At 50.4% G+C, this 27,847-nt stretch overlaps 11 protein-coding genes across 11 annotated transcripts; 7 read left to right on the forward strand and 4 right to left on the reverse strand.

Annotated features, from left to right (window-relative positions):
- Positions 1–1,814: 1,814 nt before the first annotated feature.
- On the forward strand, positions 1,815–3,623 carry N7506_001538 (homeobox domain-containing protein; the record flags this gene model as incomplete). The annotated part of the gene is made up of 4 exons (XM_056950834.1): positions 1,815–2,410; positions 2,479–2,616; positions 2,679–3,292; positions 3,361–3,623. The coding sequence occupies 4 exons, from the start codon at positions 1,815–1,817 to the stop codon at positions 3,621–3,623; spliced, it is 1,611 nt and encodes a 536-aa protein (XP_056816749.1).
- A 1,236-nt stretch (positions 3,624–4,859) lies between these two features.
- Positions 4,860–5,241, forward strand: N7506_001539 (putative copper resistance protein Crd2; the record flags this gene model as incomplete). Its single annotated transcript, XM_056950835.1, has 2 exons — positions 4,860–5,019; positions 5,078–5,241. The coding sequence occupies 2 exons, from the start codon at positions 4,860–4,862 to the stop codon at positions 5,239–5,241; spliced, it is 324 nt and encodes a 107-aa protein (XP_056816750.1).
- Positions 5,242–6,547: 1,306 nt separating this feature from the next.
- Positions 6,548–9,531, forward strand: N7506_001540 (AP-2 complex subunit alpha; the record flags this gene model as incomplete). Its single annotated transcript, XM_056950836.1, has 4 exons — positions 6,548–6,999; positions 7,053–7,387; positions 7,438–9,368; positions 9,430–9,531. The coding sequence occupies 4 exons, from the start codon at positions 6,548–6,550 to the stop codon at positions 9,529–9,531; spliced, it is 2,820 nt and encodes a 939-aa protein (XP_056816751.1).
- Positions 9,532–9,852: 321 nt separating this feature from the next.
- Positions 9,853–10,668, reverse strand: N7506_001541 (YggS family pyridoxal phosphate enzyme; the record flags this gene model as incomplete). The annotated part of the gene is made up of 1 exon (XM_056950837.1): positions 9,853–10,668. One exon carries the CDS (start codon positions 10,666–10,668, stop codon positions 9,853–9,855), a length of 816 nt encoding a protein of 271 aa, XP_056816752.1.
- Positions 10,669–12,136: 1,468 nt separating this feature from the next.
- Positions 12,137–12,427, forward strand: N7506_001542 (uncharacterized protein; the record flags this gene model as incomplete). The annotated part of the gene is made up of 1 exon (XM_056950838.1): positions 12,137–12,427. One exon carries the CDS (start codon positions 12,137–12,139, stop codon positions 12,425–12,427), a length of 291 nt encoding a protein of 96 aa, XP_056816753.1.
- Positions 12,428–13,044: 617 nt separating this feature from the next.
- On the forward strand, positions 13,045–15,771 carry N7506_001543 (histone deacetylase hosB; the record flags this gene model as incomplete). Its single annotated transcript, XM_056950839.1, has 1 exon — positions 13,045–15,771. One exon carries the CDS (start codon positions 13,045–13,047, stop codon positions 15,769–15,771), a length of 2,727 nt encoding a protein of 908 aa, XP_056816754.1.
- A 1,040-nt stretch (positions 15,772–16,811) lies between these two features.
- Positions 16,812–17,339, reverse strand: N7506_001544 (Glycoside hydrolase family 61; the record flags this gene model as incomplete). The annotated part of the gene is made up of 1 exon (XM_056950840.1): positions 16,812–17,339. One exon carries the CDS (start codon positions 17,337–17,339, stop codon positions 16,812–16,814), a length of 528 nt encoding a protein of 175 aa, XP_056816755.1.
- Positions 17,340–17,498: 159 nt separating this feature from the next.
- On the reverse strand, positions 17,499–18,017 carry N7506_001545 (Glycoside hydrolase family 61; the record flags this gene model as incomplete). Its single annotated transcript, XM_056950841.1, has 1 exon — positions 17,499–18,017. The coding sequence occupies one exon, from the start codon at positions 18,015–18,017 to the stop codon at positions 17,499–17,501; it is 519 nt and encodes a 172-aa protein (XP_056816756.1).
- A 3,095-nt stretch (positions 18,018–21,112) lies between these two features.
- N7506_001546 (tellurite-resistance/dicarboxylate transporter family protein) lies at positions 21,113–22,689 on the reverse strand (the record flags this gene model as incomplete). The annotated part of the gene is made up of 3 exons (XM_056950842.1): positions 21,113–21,470; positions 21,535–22,261; positions 22,317–22,689. 3 exons carry the CDS (start codon positions 22,687–22,689, stop codon positions 21,113–21,115), a joined length of 1,458 nt encoding a protein of 485 aa, XP_056816757.1.
- Positions 22,690–24,098: 1,409 nt separating this feature from the next.
- N7506_001547 (SDR family oxidoreductase) lies at positions 24,099–25,228 on the forward strand (the record flags this gene model as incomplete). Its single annotated transcript, XM_056950843.1, has 7 exons — positions 24,099–24,142; positions 24,190–24,414; positions 24,477–24,484; positions 24,540–24,691; positions 24,743–24,837; positions 24,902–25,016; positions 25,067–25,228. The coding sequence occupies 7 exons, from the start codon at positions 24,099–24,101 to the stop codon at positions 25,226–25,228; spliced, it is 801 nt and encodes a 266-aa protein (XP_056816758.1).
- A 407-nt stretch (positions 25,229–25,635) lies between these two features.
- On the forward strand, positions 25,636–27,344 carry N7506_001548 (succinate--CoA ligase (GDP-forming) subunit beta; the record flags this gene model as incomplete). The annotated part of the gene is made up of 7 exons (XM_056950844.1): positions 25,636–25,689; positions 25,758–25,841; positions 25,933–26,005; positions 26,064–26,163; positions 26,216–26,761; positions 26,820–26,866; positions 26,917–27,344. The coding sequence occupies 7 exons, from the start codon at positions 25,636–25,638 to the stop codon at positions 27,342–27,344; spliced, it is 1,332 nt and encodes a 443-aa protein (XP_056816759.1).
- Between the last annotated feature and the right edge of the window lie 503 nt (positions 27,345–27,847).

Consider the following 27,847-nt stretch of genomic DNA (forward strand, 5'->3'; position numbering starts at 1 on the left):
ATCTCAATCCCTCATGCAGGAGCATTAACAGGCCTAGCAAGAATTAGAAATGAAAATAAAGTAGGACCTCGGGAGAGAGAGAAAAAAGATCCATATAAAACATATCTGGCCACTGTCTGTATTTCTTACTTTCCCTCTCTTTTTCTCTGGTCTCTTCTTCCCGGTCCCCGCCGGACCCATACTTCTGTTGATGCAATTTAGCGGCTTAAGCTTGAGCTGAATTGACACGGAGGTTCCCACATTCCCACATGGTCATTTCAGCTTAGGCAGACATACGATTCGCCACAGCTCTGCGTGAACATTCGGCCGTGGCCCTATTGTAGCGTGATGAGGGTCCTCTGTGCACGCCTCTCGGTACCTCCGAAGTCTTCACTTTTGAGTACTCTCTTTTCTCCCTCTACCTCCGTACTCTTCTATCCACCCAAGACTCCATGAAGTCCACGGGAACTTTGGGGATGGGTTAGACCAGATATAGGTAATGGATCTGTGGCTTCGATTTTATTCTCCGAAGGCGATCCTTTTAGTTTCTGATACTACTAGTGCAGCCGTGTATCTAGCCGTACCATCTGTAACCTGATGTTTTACCAATGGAGTTAACGGTGGACACTATCGACCGTTTGGTGAGGGATCTTCACGAAGTAAATAGATCGGGTGCTGATCTGTGGACTCGTGCACTGAGTCCATGATCTGTAGCCTTGTTCTACAATGCACATGTAGTCTTGCTCACTTTCCCCCCAGGCCCACTCGGAAGTGCCACCATAGCTTGTCCGGTTGGGTTCGGTTGATTCCTCATTTTCCCCCCATTATTCGAGATCTTTTCTTTTTCCCACCTAGGCATTTTTCCCTCTCGATCCTGTTTTTTTTGGCTTTTTGGTGGTCGTGTTGACCGTTAGGACCGTTAAGATCGGCCGCGAATTGACCCCCCTTCAACCACGTTTCCTAACTCTCCTCTCATTTTACTCAAAGTTGAGAAGCCAGTCCGGAGTACGAAGAGTACTATATCGAAATTTGCTTATACTGGGATTTCCCGCGCCATACCTGTGACTATAGCTTGTGGACCCTGGAGGGTATTGCGGGCGTCCGTTTAATATCCCGACCTATTTCCACTTCCTTTGCCCTTTTTGCCTCGAGCTAATACCTCCTGGGTCATTATTTGCCTCTTTTCACTGGGATCTGATTGTTTTGTTCATAAGGATTTGCGTCCCAAGTACCATATTCCTGGTACATCCTCTCTTCCCTCAAGTCTATTCCCTGGTTTCACTCTTAAGTCTACACCAACGGGAGACAGCAGACTCGATCTCTAATTTCTAAAGAGGTAAAGGGAAAGGAAAACAAAAAATAGGAACTAAATTTCCTAGAGACAGAAGGGTGGGAAAAAAAAAGAAGGCTAGAAACACACTTGTCCCGCTTGACAGGTTGTTTAGGCCCTTTTGTCTCCTCTGGCACACACACCGGTTCTTCACCTGACACATCTCAGTTGGCGCCCTATTCCCCTCTTCAGGACACCTTCTGGAACACGCTGCTTCACCCTTTATTCCGTTTAATTGCAGAAGCCAACCCTGATCCCTTTACGCAAGCGCCTCGGTACTTCGATCAGACCCACCACCGTCTCATCTCGGGGAAAAGTACACCGTTATTGATTCCCATTTGGGCTTGGATCTCTCCTATTGCTGTGCTTGCTGTGCTTAGTTTGACGCCCTGCTTTCTGATTCAAGTTCTCTTTTACCTCTGGGAGATTCCTGACTCAAATCTCCGTGCGGTTCGAGGTTTCTCGTGGGTATAGGGCAAACACTTCCACACTTCCGACTCTTACCATGTCAGTCGGCGGGCCTTGTCTTTGGTTGCCTTCTTTATCTTCGCCGGTTCCCTCACCCCTGTCAGCAGTCTCCTCTCATCTCTCTGCCCGGAGTAGTGACCGATTCTCTTTGGGGCCCCGGAATATCTCACCACGGTTATCTGTGCAGAAGAAAGAGGAGCCTGGAGTTCCTGCTTCCATTCCCTCTCGTTTTGCTGAGATGCAACCGACGGGACACAGGGCTGAGAATGCCTTAGGTCACTCGGGAGCACAGCCGTCCGGAATGGCTGCTTCAGTGCCGTATCCCGGGAGAGATGTCTCATCGCGGGATACCATCAACCACAGGTTGGAAGCGGCAAAACAGGATATGTTGCCAGGCGTCAAGTTGGAAATTCCGAGTTTGAACCAGCGGGTGTTTTCCGCTACTCAGCCCCTGGTCGGGCATGGTGGTCACTCTGAAGAGACCGTTGTTTCATCTTTTGCGGGTTCCCACGATCCGAGAGACGATCATGGACCAGAGTCGACGGTTAGTCCTGATGATGATAAAGATATGATGGGAAGCGACGACAACAATAGATCACCGTCGATGGAAAAAAAGAAGATGAAGCGATTCCGGTATGTGTTGAACTGTCACCGGCCCCCGCGGAGAGGAAAGAAGGACACTCTCACTAATATGATCACAGTCTAACACATAACCAAACCCGATTTTTGATGAGCGAGTTCACTCGCCAGGCACACCCCGATGCTGCTCATCGAGAACGTCTATCCAAGGAGATTCCAGGATTGACACCTCGCCAGGTTCAAGTCTGGTTCCAAAATAGGTATGGGATTCCTTTCTTCGAGGACCGAAACCTCTGTTGTCTAACATGAACTCATCTACCAGACGGGCAAAGCTTAAGCGTCTCACTACAAACGACCGTGAGAGAATGCTCAAATCTCGGGCCCTTCCAGACGACTTCGACACGACCAAAGTTCTTCGCACGCCGTTTGAGGGCAAGTCCTCGGGAGTCACACCAGTGGCGTCACCATCAGGATACTCGGCTCCGAACCCTGACTTCGGAGCCTTGAGGACATTGCGTACAGAACGATTCCCCCGGCCGAATGAAGACGAATATCTCGTTTCACCCCTCAGCTCAGCATCAACAGCAGGTCCTTACATGTCATCAACGGGACAGGGACAGATGTTCCGCCCAGCTGCATCCGCCTCCATGTCCGATCTACATCGAAACGTGCGCAACGACTACTCAATCACCCGATCCAGCAGTCTATCCGATGCATCGGCCCATCCTTCCCCGTATGCGGGGTACGGGATGCCTAATCGCTTCGCGGGACCGCAGGCGAATCAACCAGGCATGCCCTACATGAGTCGACCGATGGAGTACGCCGTTCCCCGACACCCAGGCATCCCAGCATACGATCAGCACCAATCGTTCGAGGGCTCCGTGTCACCAACAGAATCTCACAATGCACATATGGCCTACGACATGAACCCTCTAGGTTTGTTCTCGCCGTTCGTCATTCAGCCAGCGATCGTCTAACACCTCGTTTTTTTTCTTTCTACACAGGCTCTCAACCACCCAACTATAACCTGGGCATGGCTTCTCAATTGCCTACTCAAGGCCGCCCCTTGGCTATGCAGAATCTGCCGGTTTCTGCGGCCCCGGATTATCGTCACTACGCTTACGATACTACCGCTGCCCCCATGGGCTCCATCCCTTATACACAGTCCAATCCTTCGAATTTGACCCTCCCATCCTCCTTCGGCGCTGAGTCTGGTTCTAAATTTGGGACCTCGCCTTACAATTACGCCAATTATATTCAGCAGTGATGGGCAGGCCACACAATATGGGCTTCACAACAAAAAAAAGAAAGAATTTATATAAGAGAAGTGATCACCAGCCCCCGGCTACAATGCTGTTTCAAAAGCACAACATCTTCGATCCTCGATCCTCGATCCTCTTCATCTTCTGGTTAACTGGTTAGCTGGGTTAACCATGAATCTGCAATCTATATCAGCGTGCTTTAATCTTTAATCATCTCACAGCGTCTTCAACTTCTTGCTATTGGTTTTCTGGATGTTCTTTGTGGTTTTTTTTTCTTACTGGGTTCTGGTTTATTTGGGGCATCTTTCTCTTCTTGTGTTATCATTGTTTCCATACTGGGTTTGATTTTGCACCTACATTTTCGATTTCGCGTCCTTGATTTTGTACCGTCTTTTTCTTTCTTCTTTTTTTCAAATTGTCGCGCTGCTTTGGGGATCTGAGTCTCGGATTCATGTTTGGGAAACAGTTTGTCTAATGGTAATTGTTTCTCTTGCTGCATAGCTTTGGTGTGAAACGATGACACGATATAGCATCACAGCATCTGATGATGCTTAGAGAGATGTCGCGGTGGCAACAGATGTTGGCTACCTCGTCCCAATCAAAACAAAATCAAACCAATTCTCAAAAGTCTGCTTCCTATAATGATTCTGATAGCCCCTTTTTCCTGAGTATTTTCCTGTAATTATAGGCCACGTCAATCCGGGATTTGTTCAGTCGGACTGCGAGTCATTTCGATAGTCTCCGATGCAACTAAAGGATAGTTCCCTTACGTGCATATCTTAGTCTCTTTCCGCCCAAACTCCAGAAACCTTAGAATGACATGGTCGTACTGTAGATCAGGACCGTCATCAAGTTCCTCGAATCAGAGAGCAGTGAAAGGTCATCAATTCCCTTGCTGGAACCAGAACGTTCAGTCTGGGCAGTCTGGCCATCGCCGCTGGCCACTCACGAGGCGACCATTGACACCCCTTTGCCACGGGCCAATCAGCAGCCACCCAAATCAACCTCACTCTCACGTGACTAGGTCATCTCAACCAATCAGCGACCAGTCATTCATAATCAGCATTCGCCCTCTGACGCATGCAGAACAGTATAAATAAAGTCCTACAGAAGCTTCCTCTTTTCTTTTTTTATCCCAGACTCAATTCTATCTCAAAAGCAAACAAAAATTCCATCCTCAACACTCTCCAACTTCTCTCAAAATCAACTTTTTGTCATCCTCACAAAAACCAACCGCCAAAATGGTCCACCCTACTACCACCTGCTGCAAGACCACCCAGGACGGCTCCTGCGTCTGTGCCGCCCAAGCCAAGTGCTCCTGCGGCGAGCAGACCGCCCTCAACTGCAGCTGCAGCAAGGCTTCCACTGAGAATGCCACTTCCGGCCCCCGCTGCTCTTGCCGTACGTTCATCCCAAGCCCCATCTACAACCAACCAAACAGCAACTAACCATATATCAGGCTCTCGTCCCGCTGGCCAGTGCACCTGTGAGCGCTCCGTCTCCGAGAACCAGTTCTCCGGCGCCGCTTGCCCCTGTGGCAGCCGCCCCGAGGCTTCTTGCACCTGCGAGAAGGCTGCTGGTATTGACTCGGCTCTTGAGGTCGACTTCACCACCGGTGCTTAATTGATTCATTCCACCTTTGTTTGCATTTTTCATCTTTTGGATGCGGCGTCTTGGGATAGGGCATTTTGGATTGGATACGTTGGTGATTGCATAATAATGAGATACGAAATGAGAATTTGAAATTCTTTATTGAGTTTGATTTTTATATTGGCATGGAGTATGGAGTAGAGAAGCATTGAGTAGCAGATACCATTTAAGATGTAGTATTGTACGGAGTAGGATTTATGGGTTTGATAAAACCTTATTCACGGTGTCACTGATCGTTGGAATAGATCTGAGAGGTGTCCGAGCATGCTGTGCATTGTGCTAGATACTTCAGTGGCTAGTCCCAGGTCCGGGGCCACGGGTGGAAATGGATAGGAGAGTCTGGGGTAAAACGTTGAACCAATTGGAACTTGGAGACTTTATATTGCTGAACTATTTGCTTTTTCTTCCAAAGCTTAATTCTTAAAAAAGCATGGAGCTGAATTGAGAAAGTACGATCTGTGACTCTTTAATCCCTTAGTCATCATATTGTTGGGCCTGTGGTTTAGGGGTATAATACCCGCTTCGCATGCGGGGGGTCCCGGGTTCAATTCCCGGCGGGTCCACGTTTTTTCTTCTTTTTTTTTAATGTTCGTAGTGCTTCATTCTTCATACACGGAGTATATAGGTAGATGTTTGGTCGTTCTGTTCTTTGATCACTCAGGAGCATCGTGTTCAAATGTAGCACAAAAGTATACTGGTGCTGGTATCAAACTGATTTATCAAAGTGGCTCGTCTACTGTCCTGCACACGTAGACCCTGATATGGTACCAGCCACACCGGATCAGCATTCCTCCGTAGCCACACACCGCCACAGCGGAACCCGGGATCGACAGCGGAAGTGGTTAGGAAAGACGGAGCGGACAAGTTACGGGGATGGACTCAACCCGACTTCGCATGTTGCTTGGCCTGTTTCTCCTGGGATCGCTAGACTGGGCGCTACTCTGTATGTTGTCGACCGCGCTCAATCGGATACCGCCGGCCCACCCACGACTTGCTGACAAGCTCGCCCAGGACCCATACCACACTCAACCCCTGTTTTCGAAGAAGCTCTATCGAGCCCGCCCGCAATCTTGCTTGACTCGCTGCATGGCCGGTTTCCAATAGTCCAATCACCAACAGAACCGGGACATGATTGTGTGACGTGCGATCGCGATCCGGAATCACAACCCCCCTTAGTATCCCGCGTGGCATGCGAGGGCGAGCCTCGATCGAAACCCCCACCATACCATTAATCATTATCCTTGGTTGTGGTCGTTGATCACAGTCTTCCATATTCGTCATGTCGTCCATGCGAGGTCTGGTCCAGTTCATCGCTGATTTGCGCAATGCACGCGCCAGAGAACTCGAGGAGAAGCGCGTCAATAAGGAGCTGGCCAATATTCGGCAGAAGTTCAAGGCTGGCAATCTCAATGGATACCAGAAGAAGAAATATGTCTGCAAGTTGCTCTACGTTTACATCCAGGGCTATGATGTGGATTTCGGCCACCTCGAGGCTGTGAATCTCATCTCTTCCTCCAAGTATTCCGAGAAGCAGATTGGTTATCTGGCGGTTACCTTGTTTCTGCATGAAGAGCATGAGCTGCTCCACCTGGTCGTGAACAGTATCCGAAAGGATCTGCTTGATCACCATGAATTGAACAACTGCTTGGCGCTGCATGCCGTAGCTAATGTTGGAGGCAAAGAGCTCGGTGAGGCGCTGGGTTCGGAGGTTCACAGGCTTCTCATCTCACCGTAAGTTTGAGACATGCGACTTGGTTTTGCCACAATCCTCTGACAAATTGCAGTACTTCGAAAGCCTTTGTGAAGAAGAAGGCCGCTCTAACACTTCTTCGTCTGTATCGCAAATACCCGGGTATTGTGCGCAATGAGTGGGCCGAAAGAATCATATCAATTATGGACGATCCCGACATGGGTGTCACTCTCTCCGTAACCTCTTTGGTTATGGCGCTCGCTCAGGACTTGCCTGAGGAATACAAGGGCTGTTATGTCAAGGCAGCGCAGCGATTAAAGCGGATTGTCGTGGAGAATGATATCGCCCCAGACTATCTTTACTACCGGGTGCCATGTCCGTGGATCCAAGTGAAGTTTTTGCGCTTGCTGCAATACTATCCTCCATCGCGTATGATTGATGCCCTACATTTGTGATTCAAATACTGACCTTCACCACAGAGGATAGCCACGTCCGTGAGATTATCAGAGAGTCACTTTCCCAAATGATGCAAGCCGCCATGGAAACACCCAAGAACGTGCAGCAAAACAACGCTCAAAATGCAATTCTCTTCGAAGCTATCAACCTCCTCATCCACCTCGACTCCGAGCATACTCTCATGCTGCAAATCTCCGCTCGCCTGGGCAAGTACATTCAGTCCCGCGAGACCAACGTTCGATACCTTGGTTTGGACGCATTGACCCATTTCGCTGCTCGGGCCGAGACTCTTGATCCCATAAAGAAGCATCAGAACATTATTTTGGGCTCGCTTCGGGATCGTGATATCAGTGTGCGTCGCAAAGGATTGGACCTTCTTTACAGTATGTGCGACACGAGTAATGCAGGACCGATTGTCAACGAACTTCTTCGATACCTTCAGACTGCCGACTATGCTATCCGAGAGGAGATGGTGTTGAAGGTGGCTATTCTTACAGAAAAATACGCCGCTGATGCACAGTGGTATATCGACATGACTCTGAAGCTGCTTTCTTTAGCCGGTGAACATGTCAACGATGAAGTATGGCAGCGAGTCATCCAAATTGTGACAAACAATGAAGAGTTGCAGGCATACGCAGCTCACACTCTGCTGGGCTACATGAAGACCGAGTGTCACGAAAGCTTGGTGAAAATCGGATGCTACGTGCTGGGCGAATTTGGACACCTCATTGCCGAAAGCCAGGGCTCAAGTCCCATTGAACAGTTCTTGGCTCTACAGGGCAAGATGTTCTCTAGCTCTGACAACGCACGGGCTATGATCCTGTCGTCATTTGTCAAGTTCGTCAACCTGTTCCCTGAAATCAAGCCCCAGCTGCTGCAAATCTTTCGCCTGTACAGCCATTCACCCGATTCTGAACTGCAGCAGCGAGCATTCGAGTATCTGTCACTTGCCACTCTTCCCACGGACGATCTGCTTCGAACCGTTTGCGACGAGATGCCACCTTTCTCAGAGCGAGCCTCCATTCTGCTCTCTCGATTACACCAAAAGACCGCCGGTGCTAGCGAGAAGAAGACCTGGGTCATTGGCGGCAAAGATGCCAACGCAGATAAGCAGGAAATACTCTTGGCCCAAAACACCGGTCTCAAACGCACATTTACAACAATCGTGCAAGGAACACGAACCGGGTCCAACAACACACCGACCAGCCCCTCCAGTGCAATCAGTGCATCAGGCGACCTGGCAGGTCTGGATTTCAGTGGTCCTTCCGGCCCAGCGCCGAACATGGCCAGTGCGGCTCATCTAACCCCCGAATGGGACATTGGATACAACCGTCTGTTCTTCACTCGGGAGGGTGTTCTGTTTGAAGACGCCCAGATCCAGGTTGGACTGCGCTCAGAGTATCGTGGCCCAATGGGTGTCGTGAAGCTTTACATCACGAACAAATCCACCTACCCGATCGGATCTCTCACCACAACAGTCGACAACCCAGCCTCTCCCCAGCTGAAGATCGACACCAAAAACCTACCCGATCCAACAATCCCAGCTTCTGGACAGACACAGCAGACCCTCTTCTGCACCGCCCACGGCCCCTTCATCAACGCCCCGACTATCCGTATCTCATACCTGGCCGGTGCCCTGCAGGCATACACACTCCAGCTCCCCGTTCTGATGCACCGCTACATGGAGTCGTCATCGCTCTCAGCGGAAGAATTCTTCAAGCGGTGGCGCCAGATCGGCGGTGATCCGCTGGAAGCTCAAAAGACCTTTGGTCTGGCCGGTAAGAACAAGAAAATCAACGACGCCTTCACGCGCAGGATTGTCGAAGGGTTCGCGTTCAAGATTCTCGAAGGCGTGGATCCAAACTCTCACAACCTTGTCGGCTGTGCTGTCTTCCAATTCGAGGGTGGCAAGACCGGTTGTTTGCTGCGCCTGGAACCTAACTACGAGAAGTCGGTATGTATCAAGTGTTTCTTTTCCCCCGTTATTCTTGTTTCTTTTTACTGACATGCATTAGATGTACCGCGTTACAATCCGTGCTACTCAAGAAAACGTTCCACAGTCGTTGGTGCGACAGATGGAGCAGAAGCTGACGCAGGGCATGCGAGCTGATGAATAGGCTGTTCGAGGCTTTTATGTATATCTCTAATTGAATTCCCAAGTCGAATACTAGCGAGCGTCATGAATGCATCTGTACACCGCGGGCTTATTCTTCTCACTGCCAATTTCTCTCCGCACTCGCCAACCATAGTATGGAGTAGTGTTTGGTGGAAGAGTACATTATTTCTGCAAACAAGTACTACTTTTCATGCTGAATGCTGAACGATGAGCCTGCGGATAATTGTCATTCAATTACCAGACCAAGCAGAATCAAGGATAGAATACCCCATATGTACTTTTCCTAATGCAAAGTCATAAGTCATAATACACGTAGACACACTCAAACAACAGCATCCGCCTTAGGCGGCCTATCCCCAAAGATCGTAGTACCAACCCGCACCTGATCGCTACCAAGAGCAATAGCACCCTCGAAATCCGAGCTCATCCCCATACTAAGCTCCAATTCCGCCTCAACCCCATCAAGCCCAAGCTCCTTCACAATCCGATCCCTCGTCTCCCTCAAACAAACAAAATCCTCATTCTCATTCTCAGGCGTCGTATCCCTCGACCGCGCAATCGCACCGATAGTCATCACACCCTGCAGCTTCAACCGCGGACACTGTTCCCGAATATACCGACACAGCCCCGCCGCCGCCTCAGGCTCAATGCCCGCCTTATTCGACTCGCCCGAGGTATTCACCTGCACATAGACGCGCAGTCTATCACCGTCTTCCGCATGCGCCTTGACATCCTCACTCCGCTCCTCCCACCCCTTCGCAAGAAGCTTGGCTTTCTTCTCCGAGTCCACGCTCTCAACTGCCCAGAGCCCGCGCACTTCTCGGGCAAGTGTCACGCACTTGTTACTCTGGAGTCCGCCGATGAAATGCCATTTGATGCTTGCGGGGAGGAGGCGTGATTTCTCCAGGAGTTCTTGCAGGTAGTTTTCGCCGAAATGGACTTGCGAGGCGGGCGCTTGGTGGAGGGCTAGCGCGTCGCTTGCTGGCTTCAGTTTGGAGACTGCGATTAGGCGGACTGGTTTGGGTGTTGGGGCTTGTTGGCTTGCTGTGGTGATGCGGGCGGATACTGCGGTCAGGTTCGCGAGGAGAGCGGAGGCCCGCGCCGGTGTTGCTGCCATGTTGGGTTCCGGTGTTGTCATTGAGTTTACTCGGGGTGGATCTTAGGAAATGAGATATGTTTCCGGTAAAATGGGATAACTCAGGTGGGGAGTGAAGTTTTTTTTTCTTTTCTTCAGTCGGTGGAGATTCACAGAAGTGTGTAACGTGCGAATAGGAAGGTCAATTGTAGCCCACAACCGTTGCGGATCTATAAAAATGAACTTTTGATTACGCCCTCCGGACCTCGGGCAATTCCGATACACTGGCACGTGATCTTCAAACTCCAGCCACTTCACTCAGCCACCCCCGAGCCTCATGGGCTTTCCGTTTGCATTGAAGATCGACGTGAGATCATCGATCTTGTTCTTCTTCCGGCCATCTGACAGTGTCAGCCAGGCTGCCATCTGACTGCAACTCTGGTCAGATTTGTTCCAGATCTCCCAGATGCGCCGGGTTAGAATCCCGGTGTCATTGGCGGCTAGCTACCCTGCACCAATCACGACGGCATACAGCTCCGAGAAAAAGTGCGGAGCGCCGGCAGTGAGCGGATCCCCAGTGGCCCCAGTTCATCTGTCAGGGCTGGGCTTTTCGGCTACTCATGTCGATCAGATTGTCGCCCGTTGTGTTTCAAACTACCTTTGAACCCGCCTTTGTCTCTATTTTTAATTCCTGCAAGGCTGCAGATTTAATGTTCTTTCACCCTGAGTCGGAACAATAGCCGCCTTTTCTTTTTTTAAAAGACAGAAAACAAAATTCCTTTCTACTGGGTTTCGCCTTGGCTGGCTCCAATTGGGCGCCAATGTCATTGTCGACGGAACAGGTTCCTCACCAGCATAGGTTCTGGGTTGACTACATACTATTTGCTAGCTTTGTATTTGTCGCTTCTGGCCTCTAGCTACCTGACCTTTCCACCAAATAATGGGTACCAAGACCGAAAGGCGCCCTCGGCAACGAGAATACGACCTGATTCGGCGTGTCAGATGTAACCTGTAGTGCAAGAACCAGCCAGGTCCACTCGAGCAAGCAAAGCCCGCTAGCTCTGGAAAGGGGATTTTTATTAGAAATAAGAATAAGAATGGTCTCTTTGACGTCAGGACCAATCAATAGCCGTGGTTCCTCTCATAGAACCAGTCTCAATGACTAGGATTCATTCATCATTACTCCACCGATCCGGCCCTTTAAGAGCTTAGGATGCCCTGTCGCCCTCGTGGGGCCCTCACCTCTCTCTCTCTCTTCACTCCCCATTGTCTCTCAGCTGGACTGGGACCTTTACATTGATCTTCATACTGCACCTCATCCAAGACTCATCCGAGACTCAAGAGTTACCAGGCATCATTCCATTTCTATACAATCATACAACCACCTGCACCATCACCTCATCGACTCATTGATTCATATCAGAATTGACTACAATCATACTACCTCGTTACGGTACAAACTCGTTTACTCTGGGCAATTCCCAAAGTCTAAGATTCTATCTCGCCTACCCGCACTATCAACCTCGACATCATGTGTCGCCAATATTACACACTCTACGAGTGGTGCCAGTGCGAAGAAGACGCTGGTAACAGTGTCTGCGCCGGGGTCCGCCGCAGCAGCTGTCCCGGTGTCAGTGTCGAGACTGTGCATATGCATTGTTTCTGCAACTCCCATGCGACTCGTGGGTTCAAGTCAGAGAAGCAGACTCGCAAAGAAGAGACTAAGACGCGCCGCCGATCGCAGGAGTCCTTGGATGAGAAGGCTTCCTTTGGGCGGAGGTGGTATCAGTGGTATCAGTGGAGGGGACTTCGGTCTCGTTAATTGATTTCATGATCCACGGTTGTTTATGGGTTTATGTGTTCATGTTTGATTCTGTTCTTTCTTTCTTGGTTTCTGCGTGTTTTAACAGCTTTGGTGTTTCGGTGGTCTTTTTTCTTTCCTTTTTTGGTCTTTTTCTTTTCTTTTCTGTTTAGGGTAAAATGATTCACATGGGGAATCTCAGGAGTATAAGGGGTTATAAGGAGTATCAGGAATATCAGGACTAGTGGCGGTTTATAGATGTGAATGTTATCGCGTTATCAGATCGCTTCATGCAAACGTTCACTTCGACTTAATTAAATTGACCGTTTATTTTTACTCCGTACTTATACTATTATATTCGAATTACCATTGTTGATTGTTAATTGTTTTATATTATTCTACATTGTTCAAAGGGAAAAGCAAAGAATGCGCGTCACATCAATAAGTATGGATGATCTGCGATCTGCTGACCCCTTGCCCCATTGGCTTTCCCCCACTCCCTTTTGTTTGCTGGTGACTTTCTCTCCTCTCTCCTATTCTCCCTCTCCATTGTTCTTTCGACTTCTCTCTAGCTTCACATTTTACTCTTCTCTCATTCGCTAGTGTCTGCCTTTCGAATAGCTCGTGAATGCGTCGCGATGGATTCAAAGCTGCCCTCTCAGGAGGACCCGCCATTCGGCGTCAATAAACATGAATCACAATGCGAATTAACTGATTCCCTGAGTCGCCTGACTTTGGCGACAGCGACCACCACCCCGTTGCCTCCGTCGCCACGGTCAAATACTCCCTCTCATCTTCCCATTCGACTAGCTCCGGTGCTTCCCCAACCTGCTCCGTCGACCGCTGTACAAGATCAGATACCACCAGTGCCTGCACTTCCCCCAATTCCTCCAATCCCCGCTACCCCTCCTGCGCATGCTATTGCTGGTCCACGATCGAGTTTCGGTGCGCGCCGCAAGTCACTCCCCGCGTTGCAGAAACGTAAATCAGCTGGGTCTCTTCGCTCCGTCTCCGGACCGCATAAGCCTGCTTCGCCAGTTCCGGATCCTTCGCGCCGCACCTCACCCAGCTCCGTGTCTCCGTCGAGTCTAGTTTCGCCCAGCATGTCTACTGCGCGTCTTGCATTCGGCCCGACCCCCGAGCCACCTGCCCCAACTCCGACGTCTGTGGCGGCCGAGCACTTCGCTCAGGAGCTCGCCTTGCACCAATTGAATGATCTCCCCACCAAGACGGCGGTGGTTATGCACGAGGCCTGCTATGGACATCGCTTTGAGCGCCTTGACGCGAAGCAGTCCCATTTAGACAGTATAGTCGAACGGCCTGAGCGCATTCGCGCCTGCACTGCCGGTATCTCTATGGCATACGTTCGTCTCGGTCTTCGATACGCCAATGAGCAATTTGCGCCAAACCCCCATCGTCCCCTGGATGACCAAAATGTGCCTTTCCGCATTCTTCAAACGGCCCGCAGGGTCCACCTGTCTGACACTGCAGTGACAAATGTCCACGGAACCCAATGGATGTCTGAGTTGAAATGGATGACCGAACGCGCCGAGGAGCGCATTCTTCTCGGGACCAGCGAAAACGCACGCCAGCGAACTACCGGAGACGACGGTCTGGCCATGAGCGGCCCTGCTTTGTCTGAGAACGACCTTTACCTCTGTCGCGAGTCTCTCGACGCCTTCGAAGGAGCATTGGGAGGTGTCTGCGATGGAGTGGATGCCGTATTTAACCCTACTTCGGTTGAACGTGTCTTCGTCTGTATTCGACCTCCTGGTCACCACTGTTCGACCAATTTCCCCTCCGGTTTCTGTTGGATCAACAACGTTCATGTCGGAGTCTCCCACGCGGTCACCACCCACGGTCTGACGCATGCTGTCATCCTGGACTTTGATCTTCACCACGGTGATGGATCGCAGGATATAACCTTTGAACATAACTCGAAGATTCTCAACAAGGACCAACAGGCCTTCTACAAGGAGTGGGAGAAGAGAAACAAGAAAAAGTCTTCAGAGCTGGCTGAATTTGAGAAACTCACTCCCTACGACAAAACCCCCATCGGTTACTACAGCGTTCACGACATCAACTCCTTCCCCTGCGAAGGAGGTGACCGCGACAAAATCCTCAACGCCAGTCTCTGCATTGACAACGCTCACAACCAGTCCATCTGGAATGTCCACTTCGAAACCTGGGACAGACCGGATGAGTTCTGGAACCTATACCGCACAAAGTACCTTATCCTGCTCAGCAAGGCTCGTTTATTCCTCCGCCGCCACGCAAAACAACTCGCCGAGGACCACGCCAAGGACCCAGCGACAGGCCCACCACCCAAGGCCGCTATCTTCATCTCTGCTGGATTCGACGCGAGCGAGTGGGAGGGACGTGGCATGCAGCGCCACACCGTGAACGTCCCCACCGAATTCTACGCCAAGTTCACGGCAGACGTGGTGCGCATGGCTCAGGAAGAAGACCTCGGCGTGGACGGACGAGTGATCAGCGTCCTGGAAGGCGGATACAGCGACCGAGCCCTGTCCTCTGGAGTCCTCAGTCATCTCTCAGGCTTGGGCGAAGGAACCGGTCCAGCATTTGACCAACGCCGCCGCCAAACCCCCGCTCCCCCAACAAGCCCTGCTCATGCCTACACCTACAATTCCGACTGGTGGGCACCGAGTAACCTCGCAGAGCTAGAAATAGCAATGGCACCAAAGAAGGGCCGCACCAAGGCGCCCACAACATACCTTGCGCCAACCGAATCCTTCTCCGCAAAGGTCGTCGGAACAGGACAGAACCGCAAGTCATCCGGAGACGCCGAAACCGACCTCCTAATCCCCCCAGTCCCAGAAGTGAGCTGGATCACTGCCACTTCCGAGCTGTGCAAGCAACTCATTCCTGCCCGGCGAACCACCAGCTGCCGCCCCGCCGATCTCACCGGTGAAGCTACGCGCCGCCGCCACCAATACTGCGGCACCCCCTACCCAACCGACCCCGCGGAGGGACGCAAGCTACGCACCCGAAAGCCAAAGTCGGAGACCGCGGCCCCGGCGACCCCTCGCCCTGCTACACCCCGTCGGGTTCGAAAGACTCCGAAAACTACCACTGCCGCCACCACTACCGGCACCGCGGCCGAGCTGTCCCCCTCGGTGGGCGCGACCCGTCGCAAGGCGGGTCGTCCCGCCACCCCTCGCCGGGGAACCTCTCGCTCGGAGTCCCCGGTACCCCCGACTCCGGGGTTGGAGAAGGGGGTACCGCAGCGGCTGATCCTCCTGCAGCCCAAACCAGAGGGCCAGGCCCAACGGCCCTCTGGGGGGTCCAAGTCGCCGCGGTCGGGGAAGAAGAAGGGGAAGTCGGTGGGGGATCCCCCGTGTTGAAGGCGGAGGCCGGGGGTGAGAAGATGGGGGGTGAGTGAGAAGGAGGTCAGGAAGAGGGAGGGGGCCGGGGGGGCCTTTTTATTTCTTAGTTTTTTTTTATTTTTTGTTTTTATTGAGATACCCCTGTACGATGTACAATGCAGTTTCTTTGCTTTCTCACTTTACTTGTGCCTCATTTGTAGTTGACTGTATTCCTACTTTCACCTGTCTCTCGGATGAGTTGAGATCTGTAAAGTGATTGAGGGCTTTCAGCATTTCATCTAGGTTTGATATGTCTTCGGACTCGATTGGACTTGTAGGCAGATCTGTGAAACTACTACGATTAGTTTTGCTCTCTTGTAAATTTAGCTAATACACTGTGTAATCTCACCCTCTCTCTTCAATTTCTTCCCTCAACTCCTCTATCTTGCACTCATCGCCCCCTTTCCTATACTCTGAACCCTACCGACTACTACGCCCTGGTCTTCATCCCGACCTACTTCCCCTTCCATTTGTAGGAGATGCTGCTCGATCCGACGTCCAGGTTGTTCTGTGTGAACAGGAATGACCATTTTATAGGAATTCCTACCATGGGAGCCAATAGTCGAACTCAAAAGGCCCTGAGCCTAAGCTGCCAGTCAATGGCCGATCCACCCAGCTGGCCGACAATCCTGGGATTGGGTCCTTAATATTGTCAATAAGCTTCTACACTTTTCTAGTAGTAATTCGGCCTGTACCCCGGGGCCTTCGGTAGGCGGATCCATGCCATGTTTCACAAGGGCAATTGAATCAGGGAACGCAGCTACAATGAGATCCTAGCCTCAAAAATTACTGCTGCTATTATGTACGGTACGTAAGGTTCTACCTAGGTATATTCTAGTCGCTCCGAGTAATAGTAAATGGCCCACAATGAGCCAGCACAGCCAGTCTGGGGGTTTAAAAATTTAAAAGGAATGTCTACAGATATAGACCGTCAAGAAGGTAAGAGGGTAATATACATATACAGCAGCGCCCCGGATACCACCCAAATGACGTCTCAAGCGGCCCGAGGACTCAATATTCTAGACTTGCTCAGTGGCTTTCGCGAGAATGGTGGTCGTAGTTGTCGTGGTCGTGGTCAAAGTGGCCGCAGCACATGTGGGCTCGCGGGTAGCAGAAGACACGGTAACAGTGGTCTTAACGGTCACAGTCTTGGTAAGTCCGCAGGTGGATTCGGCATCAGCAGACACAGCTGTAGAAGGTCCAGCCATCGAGTCATCACCAGATACAATCTGAGCTGAATCCAGGTTAGAAACGGGGCTAATAGTAGCGGTGTTTGCAGAAGCCTCGGTTGTCTGGGAAGATGTTGACGACAAAGTGCTTGTTCCACGGATGAAGGGCGTACTAGTGGCACTTGAATCAAAAGTCACTGTTTTCGAGCGAGAAACGATGGAGCTTGACTGAACAGCGGAGCTTGGCTGCACATTAGCGCTAGATGAGGCATAGTTTGTCACAGCTGGAGCTGACCAGCCAGTAGTTGGAGCAACACTCAGACCTGACGCAGTAACGTTCGGCAATGCTGCAATTGGATACGGAACTGGTCCGGGCATGGTGTAGTTGACGATATAATCACGGTACATGTAGAACAGGATACCGGGCTCATATCCATCGTATACTCCAGGAATTTTGACCAATGGACCCGGGGTAGCGATGCTATCACTTTCAACCTCGATCTGAGCACAGTTGAAGTAAAGCTCTGCGCCACCCCATTATCCAGCGCCGTGGAGTGCAATCTGTTCGATTCTCACAAGGTATTGACCAGCTGGGATCTCGTTGGGTAGTTGGAAGGTAAAGTTTCCGATATTATTCGCACCCCAAGTAATTCCATCGCCGCTGGAAAAGCTTTTCGGACCGAGTTTGTAAATCTTGAACCAATCGCCAGATCCGTCATATCCACGGACATCACCGGGGGCCTTGGACATGTAAACCTGAAGAGGACCGGGGTGCCCAATGAGAGCGTTGAAGTCGGTACCAAAGCCGATCGTTTCACCAGCCTTGACTTTGTATACACCAGTCTTGCTGGCATAGTCCATGGAACCGGTGTTGCAGCGGAGATCGTCTGATGAGTATCCACCCTTGTAAGGCATATAACCCTGGGTGTCCTCACGGACGTACTCGAAGTATCCGGTGAAGTTACCATCGGCGATGAAGTGAGGGAAGAAGTAGTGAGCGGATGCATGGGGAATAGCCGCCAGGGCTGCCCCAACAAGAAATGCAAAATTCTTCATAATGAGCGGGAATTTCAATGAAAGAGAGTGACTGTAAGAATCGCAAAATGAATGGAGTGTGTAATTACCACCAGGGTAAAGCAAAAGAAGAAGAAGAGGAAGAAGAAGCTGAATTGAAGAAGAGAAATCTTCCAACTCTGAGCCCCGGGATCTTATATAGCTTATCGTCTCACTAAAACAATCAACGAGACCCTTTGACAGCAGATGGATCAAACTTCTTCGGCAAATGTGGTGGTGTGTCGAATAGTTTATTCGGGACAAGTCCCGTTGTTTTGCTTGGCGGTTTCAAGGAGGTGGAACTGAATCTCGAGCAGCCGCCCACTATCTGTCATATTTCGGCATATTTCTGCATATTTTTGCATACCATGGCATATTGCGGAGTATGGCATATTGTGCATAGTAAGGGGCTTGCTCAACTCGGACCCTCCCGAGTCCCAGGCCCACCAGTTTTCAGCCCTGGGGGTTTCGAAGATGTTGAGTTTCAAAGTGCATATTCTTTAGACATGAATCAGGGGTCCTGGAAAATTGAGTAGAATTAGAGTGGTATACTCCGCCAATCAGTGACCACGCAACAACATCACAATACGGAGTACTTTGAACGGTTTCACACATTGCAAGCGAGCCGCGTCGGCCCCGCTGGATGCTCACAGTGCAGGATCAGCGTTGTCAGAGACTACGGAGTATTTAGCCGACAAACCTTGGAAGAACAAGGCTGAACGTACCCACCTATACTCCGTACTCCGTACTCCGTAAGGGATGTGTCCACACCGGGCCTGCGTTTAACCCAGCTTCATCGGAAAATTGCCCCAGGTTGGACAAAAGGCTTCTCTGTTGACCTGAATTGATCCCAATAACTCCATAAGAGAAAGGATCATTGGCATCATACGAGTTAGATCTTCACCAGGCCCGTCATTTCAACCGGATTGCTTTGTGTTTAGTCGTACTATATGTCTCAGGCAGGCTTTACGGAGTGTCATAGGAATTGTCGATCGTTTCCTCGCATGGATCAGTGCCAATATTTATTGTCACAGGTGAAGGTAGTCTGAGGATGAACGTGAACTTTGAGCCTGACCAAGATTGAGATCGATATCTTTTCACCGACTGTACCCAGGTGTCTTTCATCACTGCCTCCACGGTCAATATGACACTTATCCATGGATCGTCTTTCTGGTAGATCTTGCTGCGGCAGAATATATTGCATCAGCCTCGCGTACGGAGGACAAGCAATTCCCGAAGTCTATCTTTTCAATTCGAGAGTCTGAGCTAAGCTGTCCATGAAAGTGTAAGGGGTGTGTAATATAGGCTTGTTCTCGGGAATATCTGGGGGTATAAGCAACATTGGGCCATAGATGTAGATCCATGTAGATGCAAAATGGTGAAAGCACGATGGTTTATAAATATTGTTCACGGCCGGTTTTAGTATCAACTGGGCCTGTGGTTTAGGGGTATAATACCCGCTTCGCATGCGGGGGGTCCCGGGTTCAATTCCCGGCGGGTCCACGTTTTTTTCCTTATTTTTGTTGTTTTTATCTGGACCCTTTATGCGGGATTGAAGAGGATGGTATTGTGTAAAGTCTCTCTGTTTTTGCATGAAGAGTTAGGGAAATCTATCAAATGAACATCGAGAATAGCCCCATCAACCAAGGCTCCCCCTACTTCGCAGTCACCCGGGCATTATGATATCTGGATTAAACCGTGAAGGGTGGGAAGCCTGTATGATTATTATCATATAAAAGTAAGAGGAGAGAATTTGCAAGGCATTCACCTAGGCACATACCTCCTAAGCTCCGAACCAACATTCCAATGTAGCTTGCAGGTGTGCGTCGAAACCCATTTAGGTACAGAGCTGTAACAATACGTTTGTCAGCTACCTGAATTCACATAGCCGTGCAACTTGCTCTTAGAAGGGAATACTCACACTAGAACATTTACTATACTATGCATTCCATATCTGTTAGTTACTTCTGAATGTATGGGGATGGACCTCCGGCTCAGAAGAAGAAACTCACATCCTGTTCACATCGCGACGGCGTCGAAACACACTGGTGGTAATTTTTATCACAAGAAGTTTGACAACTGTCACGTTTATCCAGCATAGTTCCCGCAGCCGAGTTGGGTGAAGCTGCCATCGCAACGCTGATGATAAAGGCGCCGAGGAAAATGAAGGGCTGCATGGTGTGATTATTGAGACTGTGTTAAAGGATGGCGAAGGTGAATCAATTTCATGATTGGGAAGGGAGACTTGCTCTCAGCATTTATATCTTGAAATCAGATACCTGGATAATCCTGGGAAGGAAAGGATATTCGATCTGAAACCCAAATTGCGGAGAGTACGGAGTAGATCTGTGCCAGTCCACTTTTGTGGCTGGCTGGTTCTCGATCTACACTGGTGATGATATGAAAGGAGTACACATGGCAGGGAATGTCCTCGACTTTAGTCCAATTATGCTAGTGACGGTGTGGAATTTACCGTATAGACTCTTGTAGGGAGTGCACGTAAGATTCAGCGGTGAGATCTATAATGTCCCGATAGTGTGGTCATGCACGAACTATCATTTGACTGCATGGTCCCGCAGCCAAAAGGGCCATTCAACAAGTACGGAGTAACTTGGCAAGTAGTCCACGGGTACTCCGTATTATGGAGATCTTTGCCGGTTACTAACTTCAGTGGAATCAAAATCGCACTGGATCGCCCTGGATCGCCCTGGATCGCCCTGGATGATTACCAGGACACCTGGACACCCTAATAGTTCATGGAATAACTGATAATTTACTAATAGCTCTGCTAGTTAGAAGGCTGATTGATGGATCATAGCGGGATAACAAATGACGGTTTCTAAGAGATGGGTTTGAAAAGACCCGTGGGCGGGATACAAGCTCTTCGACAACATTGATCAAGTTAGCTGACGAGAGAGCCTCAAGGGGATACACAAAAGAGTTTCGAATGTATACATAAAACGATATGTGAAAGCTCTAGAGATTTCTCCTTCGCTTATGGTTCGGTATGTCCACGGTTGCCTTAGTGTTTCCATATTTACAAGAGGCCACCGATATTCGTTCGAAGAGCCTCGAATCCACCTGGACGCTTCAAAAGTTTATGCTGGACTAGGACTGCCCCCAGTAGCCATAGCGGCGGGCTTGACACGGATGATCTCGAAACCACCCTCATCCCTATCCTCACCCTTCTGAGGCCAAAGAATCTGTCGTGTTATAATGGCCCGAACCATCATATAACACACGAAAAAGTACATCAACAGCAAAGGGAGAATCGCCACACACCCAATGATATTGATGGGTTTGCAGGAAAATGCTTTGCCGATAGCAAACGTGGCGGTGATCAGAGCGGTGTTGGGGAAGATGAACGAGAACCAGGTCATTGAGAAGACCATTCGCCCATGCCCGATGGCCGACCAATGCGCCGCACTGGCGATGATGAAGAAGAATATCGCCAATCTGATACGGAGTTAGTAAATTGACATCTGAGATAGTCCTTAGACAAAATAAATGGTATACATACCCCCACAGCCAAAGGCAAGAGAAATCCGCCACGATTTTCAATACATCCGCAGCCAGCGCCCCATTGCCCATGAAATCCGCCGGAAAAGACCTCTTCGCCTCAGCGGCCATATTGACCAACCCCGCAACGGTAAACCCACTCGGTCCCACAGACACAAACATACCAGGGCGGAGGTTCTCCCGTGGCAACTTCTGTGTCATCAGTCGATAGATGAAGGCCGAGTACACCATCAACGAAACCAAGAACCCGACACCCTGAATAGTCGTCCCGCCAATAATGACAGGCAGCGAATCTGACGGGTCAAGCTTTGCACTGAGAATACCGGCGTGTGGACCGATGATCAGCATCGGATACGCAGGGAAGATCCAGATGGGCGTCATTTGGGCGATGGTGAATGTCTGCGTTGACCAGAGGAGTAGGTAGATACCCGCGGAGAACATGACGGCGAGAGCGGCGTCGATCCAGAAGAGGATGCAGACTGCGCGCATCAGCCATGGACCTGTGTTCTCGGGTCCGTATTGGGAGATGTTGATTAGGATTGTGCCGAAAGAGACGATGGACGCGGGCACGAAGAGTGACTCTGTCGGATGCATGAATGACGCTTTGAATGTATAGGGATAATAATAGAATCGAACAAGCAGAAGGGCCCAGATGATGAGATACGCTGCAATATTAATTAAGAAGACGACGATCCCGATCGTTTCCAATCCTCTGAACTTGAACGGGACTGCATGCAAGTCAACACCCACTTCGAAAAAAAAAGAATCGTTAAACGAACTCACCTTGATATATAACATTAGCCAAACCGCCAGTTGCCATAGTCAATGTGAAGTACGCCCATGTAACATGGCGAATACGTTTCTTCCAACTCATCTCGCCAGAGACCGTGCGTTTAAGCCCAAACAGCCCGAGGCCATTATGTTCCTGGCAAGCGTGATCTTTCACTTTTTCAGATTTCACAGTGCCCCGCGTCGAAGCTCTATGGAGAGCAGCTTCCAGTGCACTGGAGTGAGCATCGCGGAGTTGACCAGGGGAAGTTCCTTCATCGCCACCGAGAATGGAGAGCGCACGCTCTGCGTCTTCGATGGTCGGCGTTCGATATCCATCTTCGCCTGGACTTCGCATGTGCCGCGGCAGATCTTCTTCCATGGTCATTGCCTGGCAGCGCGGTTTTGAGATCGCGGCGAGAGCCGGCTTGTGTGGTTGGCCGGTTGCGGCGTTCTACTGTATTGGGCCTGTAGATAAGGCTGCATGGGCGACGGTAGAATATTGTCGGGCGGGGGAAAATCCGATGCAGAAAAGAAAGTTAATTGCAAAGCGGACTTGGGCTTTAGGCAGTCAGCCCTGTTGAGGAGCGAAGTCCAGAAAGATGACGGCTTTGGCGGGGATCGACGGTCATTAATGTGGGGACTGGAAGTTCATAGTCACAATCTACCTGAAATGACCGTGGATTATAATGCAAAGAGCCAATTCCCAATCGTCATGGTTTAATTAATGTAGGGCGGGGGTCTGTGTGTATGAAAAAATCCTATAGCGTTATCAAAAGCCAGTGATCGTCTAGAGACTAACGAGATGAGGTTGATTTGGCTATGTCATTCCAAAGTTGCCAAGTTCTCCTCCGGAACTCGGCATGTAGCCCCCACTAGCCGAATACAAATACATTGAACTACATTTATTCCAGTCGTCAGCTTTGGAAATAAATGTACGATCGATTGGAATATACTCCAAGTACTGTAGTAAAGGAAATGGGGATTGTACCTGAATTACCTCGTTCTTAAGTAACCCGGTGTAATTCCAAGGTTGCGATCGAACTTATGCATAAATAGTCAAACCACGTAATCTGCAATTGAAGATCTGCTATGAGTTCTTTTCGGTATGCGATATTGAGCTCCCCTGTCATGTACAAGGCGAGAAGCCTTGCATGCCGCGGGACGATCTGTGGAATGCAATGTGCTCCATACTTTACTATGCAAGTTGGGGACTATCATCTCCATCAGTAAGCATTGCATGATGTGGCCCCATCCGTGGCTTTTGCTGACGTCGAAGGCTGACAGGTCCCTCATTCTACAATTATATACTCTGTAGTTCCCACTATCAAAGTAGATTTAAGATTTAAGGTTATTATATTCGGCCTCTGGGACTTGGGATGAACTACCAAGTTAGTACGGAGTACTCCGTACTTCACCAATCAAGCGCATACATATTTGACCAATTGATGACATGGCTTCAGCAAAAGAAGCGATCTGTGTATTGGAGTTTACCTACCAATCTACTAATCTTCGAAAGATGAAGCTCTAACATGCAGAGACTGGGATGATGGTATAGTGAGTAATGTCAAACACATCGTTACAATGCTGTGTATTATACACCGCGATAATATCCAGATAGACTCAAAAATACAGTAAATTACATTCAACCCAAGCCTGGGCAACATCTCATGAAGCTCCCGAGGTCGTACAACCGAGGTATCTTTTGGTCTCCACTACTCTTCACAGCTAGCCTGCGAACACAAGCAGCTTGACCATTTCATTCAGACTTGGTTTTGATACTCTTTTTCAGATAATATGCCAGGAGCAACAGACGTTCGTAGATCGGTGCTCATTACGGGGTAAGTCTCCTGTGACCATCAGTCGGACACAGCTGATTCCCACGCAGATGTTCCCCCGGTGGCATCGGAAACTCGCTCGCACGCGAGTTCAACCGCAATGGACTGCGGGTACTAGCTACTGCGCGCGATGCTGCGACAATCTCTGACCTTGCAGATCTCGGCATTGAAACCCTGAGTCTTACAGTGGACGATCCGGAGAACGTGAAAGCGTGCTTTGCGGATGTGGAAAAGAGACTCGGGGACAAGGGTCTTGATTATCTCGTGAACAATGCGTGAGTGCCTCCGCAACAGCCCCAGAGGCTGGATACAGGCGAGATTTACTAACCGAGAATAGTGGCCGGAGTATGTATACTCTCTTGTGATCGATCATTGAAATACTCCGTACTGACCTATGCAGATTACACCGTTCCGGCCATGGAGGTCGAGCTCTCCGAGGTCCGTCAGACCTTCGAGACCAACCTTTTCGCTGTTATCACGATGTGCCAGACCTTCCTGCCCTTGCTGATCAAAGCAAAAGGCACGATTGTCCAGCTTGGTTCAGTGGCCGGAGTGAGTTTGCAGTTAGAACCCGCGCCTTCGAAGCTAGAGCTAACCATATAGATCATCCCTTACGTCTTCGGGTCTGTCTACAATGCGTCCAAAGCAGCACTGCACTCCTTCAGTGACACTCTACGCGTGGAGCTGGCTCCATTTGGGTTCGTTTCATCCCCCCTTCCCCCCTACTACCCGACATGAATTTGGCTTGCTGACCGAGACCAGCGTCCATGTCACTACGATCGTCACCGGCGGTGTTCAGTCGCGCATCGCGCGCACTGACCGTACCCTCAAGCCTGGTTCCTTGTATACTCCGATTGAAGAGGAGTATCTGACTCGTGTAAAGCACAGCCAGCACAACGCGATGCCTCATGAGACTTACGCCCGCAGTGTGGTTTCGCAGGTGCTGTATGGTTCGGCACCCTGGCGGTGGCTATGGCCATGGGCTCGAGGTCACCAGTCGTGGATTTGGGAGGGACGTGCCAGTTGGGTGATTTGGCTGTTGTCGGGGGGCTGGGCATGGTCGGGATTGTTTGGTCGGGTCATGACTAAAATGTTCAAACTATGGAAGATCAAAAATGCCTCAGGCAAATAAGGGGGAGAGAGGTGCTTGGCAGGGTTGTTTCTGAGTGGGAAAATGAACCGCGACGAGGTAGATCCGAGTCAGCAAGCAGTAATCCGAGGTAGCACTTATCACCAAGACTTGTAGCAAGAGAGAAGTGCCGTCGATGGGAGCCAGAGGCTTCCGATGATATTCGCGCAGGGCCCGAGTGGACGCTGACATAAGGCGAATGGAGGGCTGTGGTTGGTCCAAGCACCCGGTTTTACCGCGACGCAATGTCATCCCGAGAAGAGCAGCCGTGAAAAAGAAAGCTGTTCTTCCCGATCTCTACCAATCTCAACCTCAAGGGCTTTGATCTCCACGCCCCTACCTCTCCTCTCTCCTCTTTTAATACATCATGTTCAAGCTCGCTCGTGGTCGCCCCGTTGCCGCGGCCTTCAAGGCTGCGACGGTGAGTTTGAGTACCGTGAACCGGGCCGCGCCCGGTTGATGTGAATATTGACTGATTTTGGCGTATAGCAACCCTCCGTTCAGAGCCGCCTTGCTGTCCAGAAGCGTAACCTTTCCATTCACGAGTACCTCTCCGCACGTCTCCTCAAGTCGGTACGTGGATCGCGTTTCCCCTTCGGTCGCCCTGAGAAAGGAAGAAGAGGAAAAAAAAAACTTGAACATCGGTCACTGATCAACAATATAGTACGGCGTCGGTGTCCCCAAGGGAGAGGTCGCCAACACTGCTGAAGAGGCCGAGGCTATTGCCAAGTCTATCGGTAATTCTTACCTGAAAAACCTCCCCCTTCCAATGCGATTGCTGAACAGGAAATGCAGGTGGTGATGACCTGGTCATCAAGGCCCAGGTTCTCGCCGGTGGCCGTGGTAAGGGTTCTTTCGACAACGGTCTGAAGGGTGGTGTCCGCGTCATCTACTCGTGAGTACCGCAGCCAAACGAACGCGCGATTCCAAACTGATCCTCCCCCCAGTCCTACCGAGGCCAAGATGTTCGCTGGCCAGATGATCGGTCACAAGCTCGTCACCAAGCAGACTGGCGCCGGTGGTCGCATCTGTAACTCCGTCTACATTTGTGAGCGCAAGTTCGCCCGCCGCGAATTCTACCTCGCTGTTCTCCTCGACCGCACTACCCGTGGCCCCGTGATCGTCGCCTCCTCCCAGGGTGGTATGGATATCGAGGCTGTTGCCAAGGAGAACCCCGAGGCTATCATCACTACCCCCATTGACATCCACACCGGTGTCACTGACGATATCGCCCGCACCATCGCTACCGACCTCGGCTTCTCTCCCCAGTGCATTGAGGAGGCCAAGTCCACCATCCAGAACCTGTACAAGTGCTTCATGGAGCGCGATGCTACCCAGCTCGAGATCAACCCCCTGTCCGAGACCTCCGACCACCAGGTTCTGGCTATGGACGCCAAGCTTGGTTTCGATGACAACGCTGAGTTCCGTCAGAAGGAGGCTTTCTCGTGGCGCGACGTGTCCCAGGAGGACGCCGAGGAGGTCAAGGCTGCTGAGTAGGTTCTTCCGATTGGATTGGATTTGACAGCAATGAGTACTGACATAATTTCTTAGGCACGGTCTTAACTTCATCAAGCTCGATGGTGACATTGGCTGCCTCGGTAAGAGCCCTCGATCCACACGGCTTATCGCAATGCTAACACTCTCCCAGTCAACGGTGCCGGTCTCGCCATGGCCACCATGGACATCATCAAGCTGAACGGCGGTTCCCCCGCTAACTTCCTCGACGTCGGCGGTGGTGCCACCCCCCAGGCCATCAAGAGCGCCTTCGAGCTGATCACCAGCGACCCCAAGGTCTCTGCCGTCTTCGTCAACATCTTCGGTGGTATCGTCCGCTGTGACGCCATCGCCCAGGGTCTCATCAACGTCGTCCAGGAGATGAACCTGCGCACCCCCATCATCGCCCGTCTGCAGGGTACCAACATGGAGCAGGCCCACAAGCTCATCAACGAGTCCGGCCTGAAGATCTTCTCCATCGAGGACCTCCAGACCGCCGCCGAGAAGTCCGTCCAGTTCTCCAAGGTCGTCAAGATGGCCCGCGACATCGACGTCGGTGTCGAGTTCACCCTGGGTATCTAAGTCATCTAATATAGAGCATTTTCTTTGTTTGAGGCGAACCGAATCGAACCGCCGCAGTGACATCTAAACTTGATGCTTTTGCGCCTGTTCCTCTGTGTCATTTACTTTTCTTTTTGTCACTGTATTCTTGAGTGTTTCTATGACCTATGTCAGTTCCTAATCGGAAGGGATGTGTGAGTTTGATCTCTTTTTGTATGTGTAGTCCAATGTACTAGACTTTCACTTCTCACCGTGAGTTATTCAGTAGTCTTTCACGTAGCATTCAAAGTACTAAGAGCTTGAAGGTAAGATTTGACCTTGGGATGATGTTTGATATAGACCCGCTATTCCAAACAACTTCTACAATTGCATACTTCCCCTCAATGGACTTATCATTGTTTCGTACACACAATTGCGAATTAAGAAAGAATCTATTGACACAATCATCGCCGCTGTGGACTGTGATGCTACTTCCCTTTTCATCATCAAGTGACACGGTCCAGATCTCAACATCCTCTCTTTGA

Source organism: Penicillium brevicompactum, assembly GCF_028827555.1.
Source record: "Penicillium brevicompactum strain IBT 35665 chromosome Unknown utg000001l_segment0_segment0, whole genome shotgun sequence".
Classification (NCBI taxonomy): Eukaryota; Fungi; Ascomycota; class Eurotiomycetes; order Eurotiales; family Aspergillaceae; genus Penicillium; species Penicillium brevicompactum.